This window comes from Haliotis rufescens, unplaced genomic scaffold (genome assembly GCF_023055435.1).
Source record: "Haliotis rufescens isolate VD_foot unplaced genomic scaffold, xgHalRufe1.0.p SCAF_6, whole genome shotgun sequence".
Classification (NCBI taxonomy): domain Eukaryota; kingdom Metazoa; phylum Mollusca; class Gastropoda; order Lepetellida; family Haliotidae; genus Haliotis; species Haliotis rufescens.
Genome location: NW_025964334.1, coordinates 36,047,361 through 36,067,169, shown reverse-complemented (window position 1 = coordinate 36,067,169; position 19,809 = coordinate 36,047,361). Strand labels below are relative to the sequence as shown.

The 19,809-nt window shown below is 43.7% G+C and overlaps 1 protein-coding gene across 2 annotated transcripts in view; it reads right to left on the bottom strand.

Moving 5' to 3' along the window:
• The window catches only part of LOC124148535 (glutamate receptor ionotropic, kainate 2-like), a 64,084-nt gene extending 44,391 nt beyond the window's left edge, over positions 1 to 19,693 (bottom strand). Inside the window, exons 1-4 of one of the 2 annotated variants that reach the window (XM_046519663.2) lie at positions 19,604 to 19,659; positions 5,652 to 5,761; positions 3,727 to 3,827; positions 2,984 to 3,157 (exon numbers count right to left, since the gene is read on the bottom strand). In XM_046519663.2, coding sequence (XP_046375619.1) covers positions 2,984 to 3,157; positions 3,727 to 3,814 — 262 coding nt within the window. In that variant the 5' untranslated portion in view covers positions 3,815 to 3,827; positions 5,652 to 5,761; positions 19,604 to 19,659. Of the gene's footprint in view, positions 1 to 2,983; positions 3,158 to 3,726; positions 3,828 to 5,651; positions 5,762 to 19,603 lie in introns of both variants that reach the window. The other variant, XM_046519662.2, reaches the window with a different exon arrangement.
• Positions 19,694 to 19,809: the final 116 nt, after the last annotated feature.

The window sequence follows — 19,809 nt, the reverse complement described above, 5'->3', positions numbered from 1 at the left end:
ACCTGGTGCTGCCTGACTCATCTTCATCTCTAGATGGAGCTAGACCATGCTGCCTACCTGCTGTCAGACTGCGGTACCTGGTGCTGCTGGACTATTGTACATCTCTAGATGGAGCTAGACCATGTCGCCTACCTGCTGTCAGACTGCGGTACCTGGTGCTGCCTGTCTATTGTACATCTCTAGATGGAGCTAGACCATGCTGCCTACCTGCTGTCAGACTGCGGTACCTGGTGAGGCCTGACTATTGTACATCTCTAGAAGGAGCTGGACCATGCTGCCTACCTGCTTGTCAGACTGCGGTACCTGGTGCTGCCATACTCATCTACATCTCTAGATGGAGCTAGACCATGCTGCCTACCTGCTGTCAGACTGCGGTACCTGGTGCTGCCTGACTATTGTACATCTCTAGATGGAGCTGGACCATGCTGCCTACCTGCTGTCAGACTGCGGTACCTGGTGCTGCTGGACTATTGTACATCTCTAGATGGAGCTAGACCATGCCGCCTACCTGCTGTCAGACTGCGGTACCTGGTGCTGCCTGACTCATCTACATCTCTAGATGGAGCTGGACCATGCCGCCTACCTGCTGTCAGACTGCGGTACCTGGTGCTGCTGGACTATTGTACATCTCTAGATGGAGCTAGACCATGCTGCCTACCTGCTGTCAGACTGCGGTACCTGGTGCTGCCTGTCTATTGTACATCTCTAGATGGAGCTAGACCATGCTGCCTACCTGCTGTCAGACTGCGGTACCTGGTGCTGCCATACTCATCTACATCTCTAGATGGAGCTAGACCATGCTGCCTACCTGCTGTCAGACTGCGGTACCTGGTGCTGCCTGACTATTGTACATCTTTAGATGGAGCTGGACCATGCCGCCTACCTGCTGTCAGACTGCGGTACCTGGTGCTGCTGGACTATTGTACATCTCTAGATGGAGCTAGACCAGGCTGCCTACCTGCTGTCAGACTGCGGTACCTGGTGCTGCCTGACTCATCTACATCTCTAGATGGAGCTAGACCATGCTGCCTACCTGCTGTCAGACTGCGGTACCTGGTGCTGCCTGACTCATCTACATCTCTAGATGGAGCTGGACCATGCCGCCTACCTGCTGTCAGACTGCGGTACCTGGTGCAGCCATACTCATCTACATCTCTAGACGGAGCTAGACCATGCTGCCTACCTGCTGTCAGACTGCAGAACCTGCTGCTGCCATACTCATCTACATCTCTAGAAGGAGCTGGACCATGCCGCCTACCTGCTGTCAGACTGCGGTACCTGGTGCTGCCACACTCATCTACATCTCTAGATGGAGCTAGACCATGCTGCCTACCTGCTGTCAGACTGCGGTACCTGGGGCTACCTGACTCATCTACATATCTAGATGGAGCTAGACCATGCCGCCTACCTGCTGTCAGACTGCGGTACCTGGTGCTGCCTGACTATTGTACATCTCTAGATGGAGCTAGACCATGCTGCCTACCTGCTGTCAGACTGCGGTACCTGGTGCTACCTGACTCATCTACATATCTAGATGGAGCTGGACCATGCTGCCTACCTGCTGTCAGACTGCGGTACCTGGTGCTACCTGACTCATCTACATATCTAGATGGAGCTAGACCATGCCGCCTACCTGCTGTCAGACTGCGGTACCTGGTGCTGCCTGACTATTGTACATCTCTAGATGGAGCTAGACCATGCTGCCTACCTGCTGTCAGACTGCCGTACCTGGTGCTGCCATACTCATCTACATCTCTAGATGGAGCTAGACCATGCTGCCTACCTGCTGTCAGACTGCGGTACCTGGTGAGGCCTGACTCATCTACATCTCTAGATGGAGCTAGACCATGCTGCCTACCTGCTGTCAGACTGCGGTACCTGGTGCTGCCATACTCATCTACATCTCTAGATGGAGCTAGACCATGCTGCCTACCTGCTGTCAGACTGCGGTACCTGGTGAGGCCTGACTATTGTACATCTCTAGATGGAGCTAGACCATGCTGCCTACCTGCTGTCAGACTGCGGTACCTGGTGCTGCCTGTCTATTGTACATCTCAAGATGGAGCTAGACCATGCTGCCTACCTGCTGTCAGACTGCGGTACCTGGTGCTGCCATACTCATCTACATCTCTAGATGGAGCTAGACCATGCTGCCTACCTGCTGTCAGACTGCGGTACCTGGTGCTGCCTGACTATTGTACATCTCTAGATGGAGCTGGACCAATGCCGCCTACCTGCTGTCAGACTGCGGTACCTGGAGCTGCCATACTCATCTACATCTCTAGATGGAGCTAGACCATGCTGCCTACCTGCTGTCAGACTGCGGTACCTGGTGCTGCCTGACTATTGTACATCTCTAGAAGGAGTTGGACCATGCTGCCAACCTGCTGCAGACTGCGGTACCTGGTGCTGCCATACTCATCTACATCTCTAGATGGAGCTAGACCATGCTGCCTACCTGCTGTCAGACTGCGGTACCTGGTGCTGCAATACTCATCTACATCTCTAGATGGAGGTAGACCATGCCGCCTACCTGCTGTCAGACTGCGGTACCTGGTGCTGCCTGACTCATCTACATCTCTAGATGGAGCTAGACCATGCTGCCTACCTGCTGTCAGACTGCGGTACCTGGTGCTGCCTGACTATTGTACATCTCTAGATGGAGCTAGACCATGCTGCCTACCTGCTGTCAGACTGCGGTACCTGGTGCTGCCATACTCATCTACATCTCTAGATGGAGCTAGACCATGCTGCCTACCTGCTGTCAGACTGCGGTACCTGGTGCTGCTGGACTATTGTACATCTCTAGATGGAGCTAGACCATGTCGCCTACCTGCTGTCAGACTGCGGTACCTGGTGCTGCCATACTCATCTACATCTCTAGATGGAGCTAGACCGTGCTGCCTACCTGCTGTCAGACTGCGGTACCTGGTGCTGCCTGACTATTGTACATCTCTAGATGGAGCTGGACCATGCTGCCTACCTGCTGTCAGACTGCGGTACATGGTGCTGCCGTTGGTAGTGTCGAAGGTGACCTTGCCGAAGTGTATGGCGCAGTAGTTGTGCTTATTAGGGCGTGGGTTCTCCTCCCTGAGTAGTATGTCAGCTATCTCCCGGTACAGCTCGACGTCCGTGGAGGCGGGATACCCCATCACACCTACACAGACGGGGTCATCTATACATGGAGGCAGGTACCCAATCACACCTACACATACGGAGGAGATCCTCACTCACTCACTTACTCACTCACTCACTCGCTCACTCACTCACTCACTCAGCTTCTTCACTCGCTCACTCGCTCACTCAGCTTCTTCACTCGCTCACTCACTCACTCACTCACCCGCTCAGCGTCTTCACTCACGCACTCACTCACTCACTCACTTACGCCCCCGTCCGCTATTGGATATACAATCCTTCCCAATACATGTTAAAACAGCTGTAACTATTATATGGACCTTGTTGAGAGGTAAATCACCGACATGGCCAATCAACATGATAAAGCGGAAGTGAGTTAATGCTTAGTTGTAGAGAATTGCATTGCATGCAATCACGAGAATACAATGATAACACATCTCTGAAATTAAGAAAACAAATAAGTTTAGAAAATCCAGATTTTGAGCAAAATAATTATTTTTTCCCAACTTGCCTACCAAGGTCTCTTACTTTGGACTATCCTGCGTACTGCGTGTTTTAAGAATAAAGAGCAATGCATATATTAGTACATACTTGCATTAATCATAAACTGAAATCCCGCAGTGACATTCACGAGAGCCACGAGACCAGCAGCAAGGAGAGCTGTGGAATGACGACCCATTGTTACTTCGGATCTGAAAAAAGAATACATATTACATACATTAACAATTAGTAGAGGGCATCTAACTTTAAGGGTGCAAGTAAGTTTAAAGTAAAATATTGAGACGACACAGGTCTACATTTTCATGCGTATCAAACCGCCTTGCATAGTTAAGCAATAAATTCATCATAAAAAGGACTTTCAATGTATAATTAATTTTCCCAGTAATCTGGATCAAGAATTATCCTCGCATGATGCTGATAATCCTTATCCTAATCCTTAATCTTTCCTCTTTGCATCTGAACATTTGCCGATTGTCATACAGTTTATCTATAAAACCTAAAAGTTCTAAGACGACTGCTGTATGTAAGAACACACTAAAACTGTGATTCCCGCGTGTACAAAAGAACGCTGAATGGTTTTCAAGATCTAATCGGGCCCCTTCGATTTCAAATTCAGTTATCGCCGTCAAATGTGGAACTGAATAACGCGTCGGTGACAACATGCATCCATTCTACTATTCACAACATACTTTCTCTAGTGTTTGATGTTCATTCATGGAAATATAAATATTCACCCACATCATTGGTCGAAGGAAATTCAGCATACGAAACCAAAAACGATGACACAATTTTGCAATTAATCCAATCTATCAATAAAGTGTTGATTCTGGAATGGTGAACACAACAGACATGTCTTGCAGCGACCCCGGTGAATTCCTTATTTGGAGAGGTCTGTGTTTACTCTATTTTATGTCAATAACACCTGCGCATGAAAGCAACTCGCAACTGACATTTTGTAATAATTACTTACATTTGAAAATAAATCAAAGATGCATTAATTTTAATTTATGTTAAAACCTGATCCAGAAAACATGGGTTATCGTTTCACAGAAGGTTTTCGTTCCACACCATGTCGTGAGAAAATATAATAATTACAAGCTTACTTTGAGAGTGCATGGATGTAGATTAAGAAATCATTGGGTGCCTGTAAATTAGATGCTTGGCACACCTTCAACACGATGTTTAGTTTGATAAAAATATTGTTTGTTTTTTCCCCGGTTATTGCCCGCCGTTTTTTGTTGTTCACGAGTCACGTACGTTCTGTAGGAGGCATTCACTGTCATAGTTCTTTCTGTCCCGTCATAGTTCATTTTGTCCCGTACTGTATCTGTTCCTCTATTTAGCAGTATAAGTACAGAGTATAATGAGCACATTTGCCCGGATAGTTTCACTATCTCCATGCCAAATGTTATCAATACTGTCTCACATATAAACGTATGAAAATATTTTTACCCCACTGAAAGCGAAAAACTGTAAAACAAATTTTAAATCGGATGTTAAAATCGTATTATGGTAGTTATGGTAGAATATTAAGACTATAAAGTTGAGACCATAACTTTATGATTTAGCACACTAGATAATTTGACAACTACCATACATTCATTTACACTCAAATATCGGGTTTGTTACCCGGGTGAGCAGATTATGGTTGTAAATGTCTATGAATCACTCACATTATTATTATATGTTAAACAAATTAATGATGTAAAAGTTTCAATTTCTCAAGAAGTTTATGAAATACACCACTAAATAAAATAATACTTTCAAATTTCATATTCTTATCAATTTATTAAACCAGCAGTATATGTATACATGTCGTTTTGTTAATTAAAATAAAAATTAGAAGAGGAAAATATTGGTTTTATTAATTTGAGACTTGCTTAGATTTTAAATTTTTTTTATAATAATATCGTATAATTTATATCGCCATAACCTGTCGGGAATGCTGGTAATGGTAACAAGAAGAATACAATTATCATAACAAAGATCTAAACTTTTTAAATACCAAGACTTACCTTCCTATAGGAGATCCGAGAAACACAAGATGCGTTGCAACTACTTCTCGTCCCTAATCGAGAGGCCACTCCCCCCTGACATATGACCAGTTGGAACTGACAGCACTGACCTTTACATGAAACACGACCAATTAGCTGATGAAACTAACACAAGCCAATATTTGCTCATAGAATAGAGTGGCAAACTGCTTCACCGTGTAACATCCCACAACAATAATAACACACTATGGCCATTCATTGTATTTTAAATGGGACAAATCTCAACCGACTCTTGTCATCATCGGACCAATAACCGAATGGATCGGCAAAAACCATCGACTACAACACTGATGCAGGAATGGTGTCGAGCAGCTCTGCAGGGAAACCGGTGTTCTTGAGTCCAGAGATCTCATTTTATGAATTGGTGTTTGGAAATATTATATGCCCATGAGCCTGAAGTAGAGCTACAATGCTATTGAAATCTCTGAGGTACATGCATCAACATTTGCTGAATGACCTCGGTGATATTTGCTTACTGATAGTAACACTGCTATGCCGCACCTTCATGTAGATTACTATCCCCTGGGGAACATCTCTCTCATCCAGATAGCTAAGTGTCTCGTGTTATAGTTCTGAATATCGGAATTGATTCTTATCTTGTGATTGTAAATTCAAAGTTGGATTTTGAGAAATTTTACTTGAATAATAACAGCGTGTCTAATGAAGGAAAGCCACGTTACACTGGATGTTGGACGTTGAACTCACTTGTATCCAGGTTACTGTTTCAAGCAGCGTTGTCACCAACTCCAACTCCTTCACACGATACACGTTGGGAATCATACCTGAGTATTTGTCGTTACGAACGAACACATTAACGACTCTGGAACCAATATCACAAGTCTGAGAAAAACTTTCATGTTAAACCAAACATTTTTGGTAATGTTCAAGAAAAATATATTCTACTCCTTTTAAGAATTGGCTGAAGTTTGACACTTGTTTGCTTTCTGAGTTTCTGTGATTGACGGTTCTGTAAGCATCTAGTATTGTAATGCTGAACTTCCTGATGGATATCACCAACATATTGTTTGTTTGGTTGGTTGGTTGGTTGGTTGGTTGGTTGTTTAACGCCGCACTCAGCAATATTCCAGCTATATGACGGCGGTCTGTAAGTAATCGAGTCTGGACCAGACAATCCAGTAATTGACAACACGCAATTGGGATCGATGACATGCTTCAACCAAGACAGCGAGCCTGACCACCCGATCCCGTTAGTCGCCTCTTACGACAAGCATAGTCGCCTTTTACGACAAGCATGGGTTGCTGAAGACCTATTCTACCCCGGATCTTCACAGGCCACTAACATGTATGTGAAATTTAGGGATAGAATATTAAGGCAGAAAGAAGGACGAGAGAGGCTGAAACGCTCTGAGCCAAACCATGATGGACTACGTTAATGGAGTTGGTATATATGTATTTTTCAACAGAATCTCCTCCGAGGTGCACATACTTCTGTCAATGATGCTGGACTGTCTGGGTCCCATTGGTATAGAAGGCTCCTCCACAGCAGAAATGATGTCATCATCATTTGCATCTTGCTGGCCAGACAGCTCAGAGGAGGGAATCTGAAGGTGCCAAGTTTTGGTGAATAGGGATGATGTTCAATGAGGTCAAAGCCCCAGTCATGTGTTGCAGCTGTAGCCGGGTGTGGTGTGATGTGTCCAGCCACTGGGCTGCTAGTCAAAACATGAGGCAGTTCTTGGATGATGATGATATTTATTCCTTTGTAGTAGATGGTGGGAGGGAAGCTGTAAAGAAGAGTCCTCCCTCCATAAAGAGTTCATGCAGAATTGTTATAATTTAATTTAAGCCAAAAAGGAAACAGATTAATTTATAAGGATACGTTGGGTAGCACATGGTTGAAGCACATGGTTGAAGACCATGTGCTCAATTAATGTAACACAAAATGGGTGAACTGGCAAATATTTAGATATAACAAATTAAATAATAATGCAATTAAATATATTTTACTTTAATGAAAAGCTGTGCTACCCTTTCTATGAATTTATTTGTTTCCAAGCAGGATGGAAAGAGATAAGAATATTGAAATGTTTCTCACCTGTAAAGAAGAGTCCTCCCTCCATAAAGAGTTCATGCAGAATGTATGAGGAAGGCAGGTGAGAAAGGAAGTTTAAAGAAGTGGACAAAAGGGCCAATCAGAAGAAAGGTAGCATCTGACAGGTATTAAAGGAAGTCAAGATGCTTCAGTCACATAAAGTGGTGGACATATCTAAAAATAGATAGGGGGAAGTCCAGGTGAAGCTGGAGAAATTATAGAGGCTGCAAAAGGGTATCAGGGTTGGTGTTAGTTGGCTGACATTCAACTGCAGACAAGGACAACATATAATGAACACAGGATGAAGTGATGGTGATAATAGATGAACATGTATATATGTATATATGTATAGACTGAATACTAGGGGGTTATAAGTGGGTGGTACTTATGTGGCTATAACTCATTCAGAGTTAGCACCACCACCCGGCTACACAGCCATGGTGACAACAGATTTGTGCATAGGTGCATTGTCCTGGTGGAACATATAGCCTAAATATTCTCGAGCTGTTGCCCAAGCAGATTACCATAATATTGGTCTGTAAATTCGGAAGGTGGTCCACCAGTGGGTTTCCTTTTGAATCGCAGAAAAGCGATGCCATTTCTTCGTCAGACTTTTCCTTCTTCTAGGGCGAAGTTGTATGTTTCCACTGCCTGTGGCTGATAGTGGGTAATTAACCCAGGACTCATCCATAAATAAAACTCGCTCAACAAAATCAAAACGACATAAATTCTCACGATATATGATGAACCTGGAGCATTTCAGAAGCCTTGAGGCTCAATCTTCCCCTCCTGACCCCCGTTGTACACCTCTGAACAGTGGCAAAGAAAAGAGCATCATCCCCTAAATATGACACCATGTCAGCCTGAATGAATGTTGGGGTCAGCCCTTTCAGTTGGAGAGACTTGATAACAGCGCGGTCCCAATCTTGTCCATTTTCATCAACAGAGAATACCTAGTCATTTTGATGCCTGCATAAATATGCTGCCTGGTTTATTTGGCTCAAATACAGGATGTAGGCATGGAAAATATTGAACTCAATACATGTAAACTGTTAAGAGTGTACCAGACATCCTTCGCAGTTAGGCCCAGAACCTTTCAGTCTCCTGTCGTAGGCATCCCCATGGGCGCGAATTGCACTTCTCTGTTTCTTCATGTATATTGACTGGAATTTCACCTTGGGATTTTCAAACTGAAAACACGGGAATTTGACCAAGAAGTTTAATTTAAGCTTCTGGATATTGTTCCACAATGGTCACATACCTAATTCCCTTCCACTGATTTACCCACCTGAACTAAAAATAACAGCGACCAGTGAAACCGCCTCATCTGTTTCATATTTAGATCTATGCACAAAGAACCACAACACTGTATGACAAGAGGGATGACCTCAACTTTCCAAACGTCACCTTTCCCTTTATTTCGAGCAATATTCCAGCAGCTCCGGCCTTTGGTTCAAAATTTCCCATCTTTCGAGCTACAACCCAACGTGCTCTTTCTACGAACATTTCAAAGATCGTGCTAGGAATCATTCAAGTCCTTAGAAGAGCTTTCAAATCATTGTAAGCAGGACAAGTGGAAGATATTTCCAAATTTGACGCATCTGTGACAAAAATAATGCCCCATTCATTTCCCTATTTTTAAGTGTACCATATGTTACCGGGGTATTTTTTCAGGTAAACATTTGACTTGTGACGAGTGCCACCGGTGGGGCAGGATACACTCACCGGATCGCAAACACCCGATATCCTATCTATTTGATAGTGATCATAAACACATGCTGAAGATAAAGTCTGAATCACCCAATGGACTCCGTCGGCTGAGATTTCTTATGATTGTCGCTTATATTTATTAATATTATATCCATCATAAACCTTAATTAATTATCATCATGTCGTTTGATTGACGACAACTGTATTGGATGAGGAAATCGTTTACAGAAAAGTCATTAAGTGTGGTCTGATTCCTTCAAACAAACACCACAATCTGCTTCCGATATGAGTTAACAAGGACAACAAAAATGTCCTTAATCACAAACCATTTCTCAGTATTGGACACAAATGGTTAAATATTACATGGCAATTCAATCTAATACCGGAACCTCGTGTTTACTTTACAACAGATGGCGATATCATTGAAATAACGCGATAACTTTCGAGATTAAATACTCGAGTCACTGAGTAAACAGGTTCTCGTCCTCTGAAGAAGTTTCTCGGATGCGACAGAGGAAGGAGGCTTGAAGAAGGAACTCAGTTCTGAGCTGAACTCGTCTCCGATAAAACAAGTTGTATTACTTTGAAAGAAGGTAATAAACACGGTCGGACAGTTACGATCCCCTAAGTCTGCTTCCTTAAAGTCCGTAAAACGTTCGTTAGATTTCGATATTTTTAGACTCGGATATTTTGTTAATTATTTGAATCAGAAAATACTGGGACAATTTATTGCTTCAAGTTTTAGTATAGAAAAGAGACTGTTCGTTCCTCCTTTCAGAGAGAAAAAAGTACAGTATGTCTTAAGTGACATTTTCTGCTGTAGAACCCTGACAGGGGATTCCATGCAAGGAATGAAGTGTGTTAATGTGGGTAGTGGTGCGGCTTTGGGCTATTGGCTTTGGGGTGGGGGTGATGAATGAGAATTGGGTGTTTGTATATTTCTCTTGTAGATATTCATTCACCAACTTTGAAATGTTAACAGAGGGTCCATCATTCAGGTCAGTTTAAGGTTCTGATAAATTTGTTTCATGCTGTGCAAACACTGTTAATTTAAGTATACTGATATATATGTATTTCGTTTCGTTTTGTTACATCTCGACAGTATGTCAGTTTCACACAATGCATCAATTACAATATATACACTAAATGCTCTCAAGTCGTTGATAGCAGCATCCCTTCAGACATATGGAATTTATGATGAGATAAGCACCCTTTTAGATATGTTGATTGATGATGGGGTAAGCACCTATTGTTATGAGTGGATTGATCCTAAAATAAGCACCCCTTTAAATACATGAATTGATTCTGAGATAAGCACCCCTTTAAATACATGAATTGATGATGATGTAAGCACTCTTTGATAGATTTGTGAAGGAACCAACACCACTTTTAATACATGAATTGATCTGTAAAATTTTAGTTAAAAATTCAAAATAATAGTTTAAATAATAGTGAGTGCCTGTGGGTTTACGCCACTTTTAGCACTACTCCAATTTCTGTGCAGGGGACACCAGAAATGGGCTCCAAACATTCAACCAATGAGGGTTAAAATAGTAACAATTTGTCCTTCCTCAGGAGAATAACCATTTAATTAGTCACACAGAATTATCTCATTTACGTTAAACAATGTGACCTTTTTTGCAGCTATGAAGTGACAAATAACCTTTTTTATTATGCTGATTTACTGATTGGTGTTATTCTATATCGTCTCTGACTGTGTTAATTTCACCTACTCTTTTGACCTTGATCACTTAAGCCTTAAACGTAGTGCCACAACACTGTCGCAGGAAAAGGTAACATGCACTTTTAACACATTCTACTAACAATTAAAGACAGCTCGGTGACCTGGTTAATCCGACATGACATAGCCTAATACCCTTCCAAACGTTTGTCCATTTTATTCAAGGACAAGTTTGGTTGTTATCAGAAACAAATGTCAATGGGTTTTTTTTATAAATTTTCACATAGTCCAGTGCCTTTACATCTACCCAGGGGACACGTAGCCTAATGGTATACGTTCCGTCCGTCTGTCGTGTCAGGATTTACATAGCGTTGTTTCGAATCACTCACTCACTTAACCGTTGTACACGGTTTTGTCCCGACACTTCTCTCTTTTCTGTCTTCATGACTCTCTCTAGGGCAGGTAGGGTAGCCTAGTGGTTAAAGCGTTCGCTCGTAACACCGAAGACCCGGGTTCGATTCCCGACATGGGTACAATGTGTCCCCCGCCGGGATATTGCCGGAATATTGCTAAAAGCGGCGTCAAACCATACTCAATCACTCACTCTCGTGACTCTCTCAACGCATAAGGCTAACTTGACACATAAATTTTAACCTTCAAGGTCAGTATACAATGATAAAACGCAATCTTGAGGTTAACAAAATAATGCACCCTTTCCATTTATCATTCATAAAATTAATCAGGTTCCGAGATGAAACTATCGATTTTCACTTTACTTGAAGCAGAACAGCATGAGATCGTTGAAACCGACAAACCCGCTGTCTGTCAGCATGACATGTACATGTCCCCCGTCTTCAATACAGTAAATGGTTTTCTCTTATACAAGTTAGTGTATAGTGTAGTGTTACAGTAAACTACGGTTATAACGAACTCAAAGGGACAACTAATTTTAGTTCGTAATAACCAGTTCGTTTTAAGCATATGTACAACATATATAAAACAAATGACAGGGACTAAAATATAAGTTCGTTATAAGCGTGTTCGTTATAAACGTAGTTTACTGTAGTTGTGTATAATGCAGTTGAAATGCCCCTTCAAACAAGACTAATTGCATGCAAGTGATAATGACTTACTGGAGGACCATTAGTGTTATGCATCCTGGCAAGTATTGTAAAACAAATACTGGACGTTATAATTTCATGAGCTGCATCAAATGCAGTTTCCTTTTCAGAACAAGTATATTTCAGGGAAGTATGTATATAACACGTGTTGACATGCATCATAATAAATAGTTCTCAATGGCTAAAGCTTTCGCTCGTCACGGCGAGAGCGCGGGCTCGATTCCCCACATGGGTACAATGTGTGAAGCCCATTTCTGGTGTCCCCCGGCGTGATGTTGCTGGAATATTGCTAAAAGTGGTGTCAAACCATACCCAATCGCTCACTCTAAAAACGACTATGTATCATGTCGCTTGAATGTCCAAATCAGTTGTGAAAACCCCGAAGAGCTGGAATCAAACATGCACCTTGAAAAAATTAAAAGTGAGCATTACGCTTCCTGTACGAGCGTGTTTAAAGGGCAACAGAGATAGTGGACAGTAGACAAGATGGTAAAAGGTTGCATGTGTGGCCCCTGATCTGGCCTGATCAATCTGTTAAACGTGTGGTTCTTGACGTGGCGGTCAGTTTGTCGAATGTGTGGCTCTTGACATGGCGGTCAGTTTGTCGAATGTGTGGCTCTTGACGTGGCGGTCAGTTTGTCGAATGTGTGGTTTTGACATGGCGGTCAGTTTGTCGAATGTGTGGCTTTTGACGTGGTGGTCAGGTTGTCGAATGTGTGGCTCTTGACGTGGCGGTCAGTTTGTCGAATGTGTGGCTCTTGACATGGCGGTCAGTTTGTCGAATGTGTGGCTCTTGACGTGGTGGTCAGGTTGTCGAATGTGTGGCTCTTGACGTGGCGGTCAGTTTGTCGAATGTGTGGCTCTTGACATGGCGGTCAGTTTGTCGAATGTGTGGCTCTTGACGTGGCGGTCAGTTTGTCGAATGTGTGGCTCTTGACGTGGCGGTCAGTTTGTCGAATGTGTGGCTCTTGACGTGGCGGTCAGGTTGTCGAATGTGTGGCTCTTGGCGTGGCGGTCAGTTTGTCGAATGTGTGGCTCTTGACGTGGCGGTCAGTTTGTCGAATGTGTGGCCCTTGACGTGGCGGTCAGTTTGTCGAATGTGTGGCTCTTGACATGACGGTCAGTTTGACGAATGTGTGGCCCTTGACATGGCGGTCAGTTTGTCGAATGTGTGGCTCTTGACATGGCGGTCAGTTTGTCGAATGTGTGGCTCTTGACATGGCGGTCAGTTTGTCGAATGTGTGGCTCTTGACGTGGCGGTCAGTTTGTCGAATGTTTGGCTCTTGACGTGGCGGTCAGGTTGTCGAATGTGTGGCTCTTGACGTGGCGGTCAGTTTGTCGAATGTGTGGCTCTTGACGTGGCGGTCAGTTCGTCGAATGTGTGGCCCTTGACGTGGCGGTCAGTTTGTCGAATGTGAGGCTCTTGGCGTGGCGGTCAGTTTGTCGAATGTGTGGCTCTTGACATGGCGCTCAGTTAGTCGAATGTGTGGCTCTTGACGTGGCGGTCAGGTTGTCGAATGTGTGGCTCTTGACGTGGCGGTCAGTTCGTCGAATGTGTGGCCCTTGACGTGGCGATCAGTTTGTCGAATGTGAGGCTCTTGGCGTGGCGGTCAGTTTGTCGAATGTGTGGCTCTTGACGTGGTGGTCAGTTTGTCGAATGTGTGGCTCTTGACGTGGCGGTCAGTTTGTCAAATGTGTGGCTCTTGACGTGGCGGTCAGTTTGTCGAATGTGTGGCTCTTGACGTAGCATTCAGTTTGTCGAATGTGTGGCTCTTGACATGGCGGTCAGTTTGTCGAATGTGTGGCTCTTGACATGGCGGTCAGTTTGTCGAATGTGTGGCTCTTGACATGGCGGTTAGTTTGTCGAATGTGTGGCTCTTGACGTGGCGGTCAGTTTGTCGAATGTGTGGCTCTTGACGTGGCGGTCAGGTTGTCGAATGTGTGGCTCTTGAAATGGCGGTCAGGTTGTCGAATGTGTGGCTCTTGACGTGGCGGTCAGTTCGTCGAATGTGTGGCCCTTGACGTGGCGGTCAGTTTGTCGAATGTGAGGCTCTTGGCGTGGCGGTCAGTTTGTCGAATGTGTGGCTCTTGACGTGGTGGTCAGTTTGTCGAATGTACGGCTCTTGACGTGGCGATCAGTTTTTCGAATGTGTGGCTCTTGACATGGCGGTCAGTTTGTCGAATGTGTGGCTCTTGACGTGGTGGTCAGTTTGTCGAATGTACGGCTCTTGACGTGGCGATCAGTTTGTCGAATGTGTGGCTCTTGACGTGGCGATCAGTTTGTCGAATGTGTGGCTCTTGACGTAGCATTCAGTTTGTCGAATTTGTGGCTCTTGACATGGCGGTCAGTTTGTCGAATGTGTGGCTCTTGACATGGCGGTCAGTTTGTCGAATGTGTGGCTCTTGACATGGCGGTTAGTTTGTCGAATGTGTGGCTCTTGACGTGGCGGTCAGTTTGACGAATGTGTGGCTCTTGACGTGGCGGTCAGGTTGTCGAATGTGTGGCTCTTGACATGGCGCTCAGTTAGTCGAATGTGTGGCTCTTGACGTGGCGGTCAGGTTGTCGAATGTGTGGCTCTTGACGTGGCGGTCAGTTCGTCGAATGTGTGGCCCTTGACGTGGCGGTCAGTTTGTCGAATGTGAGGCTCTTGGCGTGGCGGTCAGTTTGTCGAATGTGTGGCTCTTGACGTGGTGGTCAGTTTGTCGAATGTACGGCTCTTGACGTGGCGATCAGTTTGTCGAATGTGTGGCTCTTGACGTGGCGGTCAGTTTGTCGAATGTGTGGCTCTTGACGTAGTATTCAGTTTGTCGAATGTGTGGCTCTTGACGTGGTGGTCAGTTTGTCGAATGTGTGGCCCTTGACGTGGCGGTCTGTCTGTCACATGGCTGTGGTGAATCGCACAGTTCTATTACCATATCTACACCAAAGGATGACTACATTGATATAAATTACCATCATTCCTTCTGATAAATAAGAGTGCAAAGATAGTCCTACTGATGATGATGATGATATATATGTCGACGAAGATTGTGATGACGACGACGACATTCAGTTCTGAATGTTTTATTGTATACGACTTTTATCAAATTTGTAAGGTAATTGGATTTTCTCGTTAAAACCCTCTGTTAATTGAGGACATTTCGAGAGTTCGAGGACGTGTTATTATCTCTCGAAGAGTAATATTCACGTCAAGGGAAGCGGAAGATATTCGCTGACTGCAACATATCAAGTAAAATAATGATGTACACGACGCCTAGATTAATCAGATAACAGCCGGTCTATTAAGCCAAGGTAAATATTGCTGTGAATACTCTGACAAAACGTGCTTTGTCATAACCTGCTACTGTTTACTATACAAAGATACAATTTATTGAAAGGTTGTCCCAATCCTAAATGATCAACATACACATGCAAGTTAACAATTATATAAGTCAACACTGGCGAGTGAGAGAATGTCAGTTGACGTCTGACCAAGTTCTGACGTAACGTCACAGCGGCTCAGTTGCCAATTTAAAGTTTTCGAACATTAGTGAGTGAGTATGGTTTTACGCCGCTTTTAGCAATATTCCTGCAATATCAAGGCGGGGGACACCAGAAATGGGCTTCACACATTGTACCCATGTCGGGAATCGAACCCTGGTCTTCGGCTTGACAAGCGAATGCTTTAACCACTAGGCCACCCGACCGCCCTGAAGTTAAAGTGAAGTGTAATGGGGCTTAACGTCGATTTCAATAGTATTGCACATATATAGCGACGTGCATTCACTCGCGTGGAACTGCCTGTACAAGTTCGGACTGATGCCGATTTTATAGTGCTAGCCCACTGAGATGCCATGCTGCAGTTTAACATGAATACCCCACTCAGACTCAGTATACTGACTCTGTGCCGGCCAGTCCTTGTTTTAGCCCCTTAATTCTGTTTCCCAGGGCAGGTAAAGAACAAGTTCCATCTTTTAACGTCTTCAGGTATGACGCGGCCTGGGATCAAACCCGGACCTTCTGATCTCCGGACAGAAGCTCAAACCATTCTTGGAAGATAGATGATAGATCATTACACATTGCTCCGTATACATTATAAGGCCCGTTGACCGCCACCGTGGTCTAGTGGTAGATCGTCCGCCCGGAGAGCGGAAGGTCCGGGGTTCGATCCCCGGCCGCGTCATACCAAAAGACGTTAAAAGATCGTACTTGTTGTTACCCTGTCTGGCGCTCGGAACTAAGGGGCTAAAACAAGGACTGGTCGGCTCGGAGTCAGAATACTGTGTCTGAGTGGGGTATTCATGTTAAACTGCGGCATGGTATCTCATGGTACTAGCACCATGAATCGGCATCAGTCCGGACTAGTACAACCATCAACACACACACACGTGCATGCACGTCGCTCTATAAGTGCAATAATCTTGGACGCGACGTTAAACCCCATTTCACCTCACCCATAAGGCCAGTGGGGTAGCCTAGTTGATAAGGTGCTGTCTCCTCACACCAAATGTCCGGTTTGGATTCCATGTTTTTATGAAAGAAACCCATTCTTGATTTTACCCTGTTGTTGTGTCCTTGGAATACTGCACACCTCGCTAACTCACTATCGGATAAAGAAACGTTTCAAGAAGTAAGGCTGAGTCGTCGCATACAAACTTTGTGGACAATGAATAAACGCTAGACTTCATATTACTGAAGGTACACGGGCGTCATATTGGAGTAAATCGACGCTATTTTCTGTACAAAGTTGCGTCCCCTAGCTGTACCAGGATTCGGTGATTATGGGTTCGAACTTCAGTTTTGCCCTGAAATGTAGTCATGCAAGGGAATAAAACTTGTTCCATAACGTTTCAAAGTTTGTCCTACCTGCGCCAGTCATACATACCTTTTTAGTTCATTATCTATTTAGGTTTGTTTTGGTAATAAGAACAACATTATCCCCCAAACATCAAACTATTCCAGTATACAGTGTATGTTTTCTATAAAAAATACCACAAAATAACACTATATTACCAGCTAAAGATGTAAGCGAGAATATGGTGTATAAGGCCGTCAACTGTATATCGATATACTCGAAATATTCATTCTGTATACATCCCGGACCTTAATAGTCGGTTCCATCATCAATCTGCCGCAGAGCGACGTTCCAGTGATAACTACTGACGGGAGTCTCAATACACGGTAAATATTTGATACCCTCTCCATACCATACACAAAACCCAGAGGAGAGTTTTTGTATTAGTACATTGAATTGATTTGTGATCATTTGCAATTAGTTAGCAACGTCTATACATTCGGTACAGCACTGTTCGGAATGAATGTTCACAATTCCAGCATACCATAAAAAGTTTCAAATCCAATTACAGAGTATGGGTTTCTGTAGATCATGAAGTTAGACGAAAACATTGTGGAGCAGATTCTCATCTGGTCGTTACCAAAGTATGCAACATCCATACAGATGAAAAAATGATACAATACAAAATAAGGTATCGATTAGACCATTACACTGGAACCTTATTAGTGTGGATCTTGCTAATTCGGTAAATTCGGCGTCTGTGGGATTCTTCTTGGGAATATTTTATACATAATTTTTAATTTTATACATAAATTTTAATCAACAGCCAATCAGGTTTGACTGTATTTCTGACGTGTAATTCATCCCGTTTGTAGTTTGGGAAGATAATTACTGAAAGTCAATACAGTAAACTACGGTTATAACGAACTCAAAGGGACCACTAATCTTAGTTCGTTATAACCGTAGTTCGTTTTAAGCATATATACAGCATAACTACAGCAAATAGTCGGGACCAAAAAGTAAGTTTGTTATATCCGTCAGTTCGTTATAAGCGTGTTCGTTTTAACCGTAGTCTATTGTAGTTAGAACCTCTTAACCCCGGAAATTCTATGTTCGGAAAGAACGCAGTTTACTAAACCCTAGTCTTATGCTTAATGATAAACATCCAGACATTAAATATTCAGCGTAACGCCACGGCATTTTGTTTCTTATAACTACAATTTAGCATTATAGTGAGTGAGTGAGAATGGTTTTACGCCGCCTTTAGCAATATTCCAGCAATATCAAGGCGGGGGACGCCAGAAATGGGCTTCACTCATTGTACCCATGTCGGGAATCGAACTCGGGTCTTCGGCGTGACGAGCAAATGCTTTAACCACTAGGCTACCCCACCGCCTCATTTAGCTTTATATCACTAGGCAAAGGAAGACTGTGACGACAGAAGGGTTTGTTGACATACACACCGAATGTGCGTCATCTTCATGTAACTCAAGGAAGCAGGGTTGCTTGTTAAAGCGTTCGGCCATCATGCCAAAGGGTCGGGTTCGAATCCCCATATAGGTATACTTATATTAAATCCTGGTGCCGCCTTGGTTTAGCTCGAACAATGACTGTGGTGTTTGATATAACAGAAGCTAAGTATGAACGCTGTATAACCGTAGAAAATATATATCAGGCGACTGAAACGGATTCAAAGGAATTCATTGGAACGTTAGGTATCATGTACTTTCGTGTGAGACTGACAAACAATAACTCATTGTCCCCTTTCTTATCAATTCCCTAGGGGCTGATCAGTCGTTCATATCAATTGTTTCCGTTACATAAGAGTCCAACTGATCACAGTTCGATTTATCAATGTGAATAAAATATCAATTCCAAGCTGATTGTTATCAATTCAATCATTTTCAGATTACCCTCAATATCACAATATCTACAAGAGCTGTTCAGCTAATATTTGAGCATTCAAAACGAGAAAACATAAATTGACAGATAGTAACATACAGCAACGAGAACCTAGAAATACTCGCGGTGCCATTAACCAATCTATGATTCCACCCTTGGAACCTCTGGGATGAGAGCAACCTTTACCCTCTCAGTTCTGACGATTGGAGGTTACATCGGATGCTTTAGACGCTCCGGCGGATGAGGCGATGGAATAGACGCTTCATATTGAAATCCTGGCCGTCGATCCCATAGCGCGCAGAGTTCAACTTGATTTGCTTAATGACGTGTGTGATATTTACTTAGGCAATTTTGCTAGGGCTGTTGGATCTGAATGCAAATTAAGACCTCCTGGGTGCCACCAGAACAGGCCACCGGACCAGGGAATGAGATTTCAGTCATTGACTTCCAACGAAATTTGACATACGAAGAACTTGGCGAAGACAAAGAGTTGGATACGTTGTGTTTGAAAAAGTTTGGACGTGAATCATGTCATGGACCCAAGCGATCAATACTTCATGTGGGTACTGAAATAAACTATATAACATACATTGGAATGTCTGTTTAACTCCACTTCATAACTTGGGTACACTGCAATGCAAGATGGAAGCGCTGTTTAGAGATCTACTCACCTGAAATAAATACTTATTCCTCCCGAACCCGTCGTCAGATCCGCGTTACTCGCTGGCGATCAGAACAGAGATATTACATTCGGAACGAACAACACACGACGTCATCCGAGGGAGCGGTCGGGATTCATAATGGAACGGTTCACATAGCTATCACGCAGAGCGCTTAGAGTTCAAATAGACGTCTCATATGGGCCACGTTGGTTTCC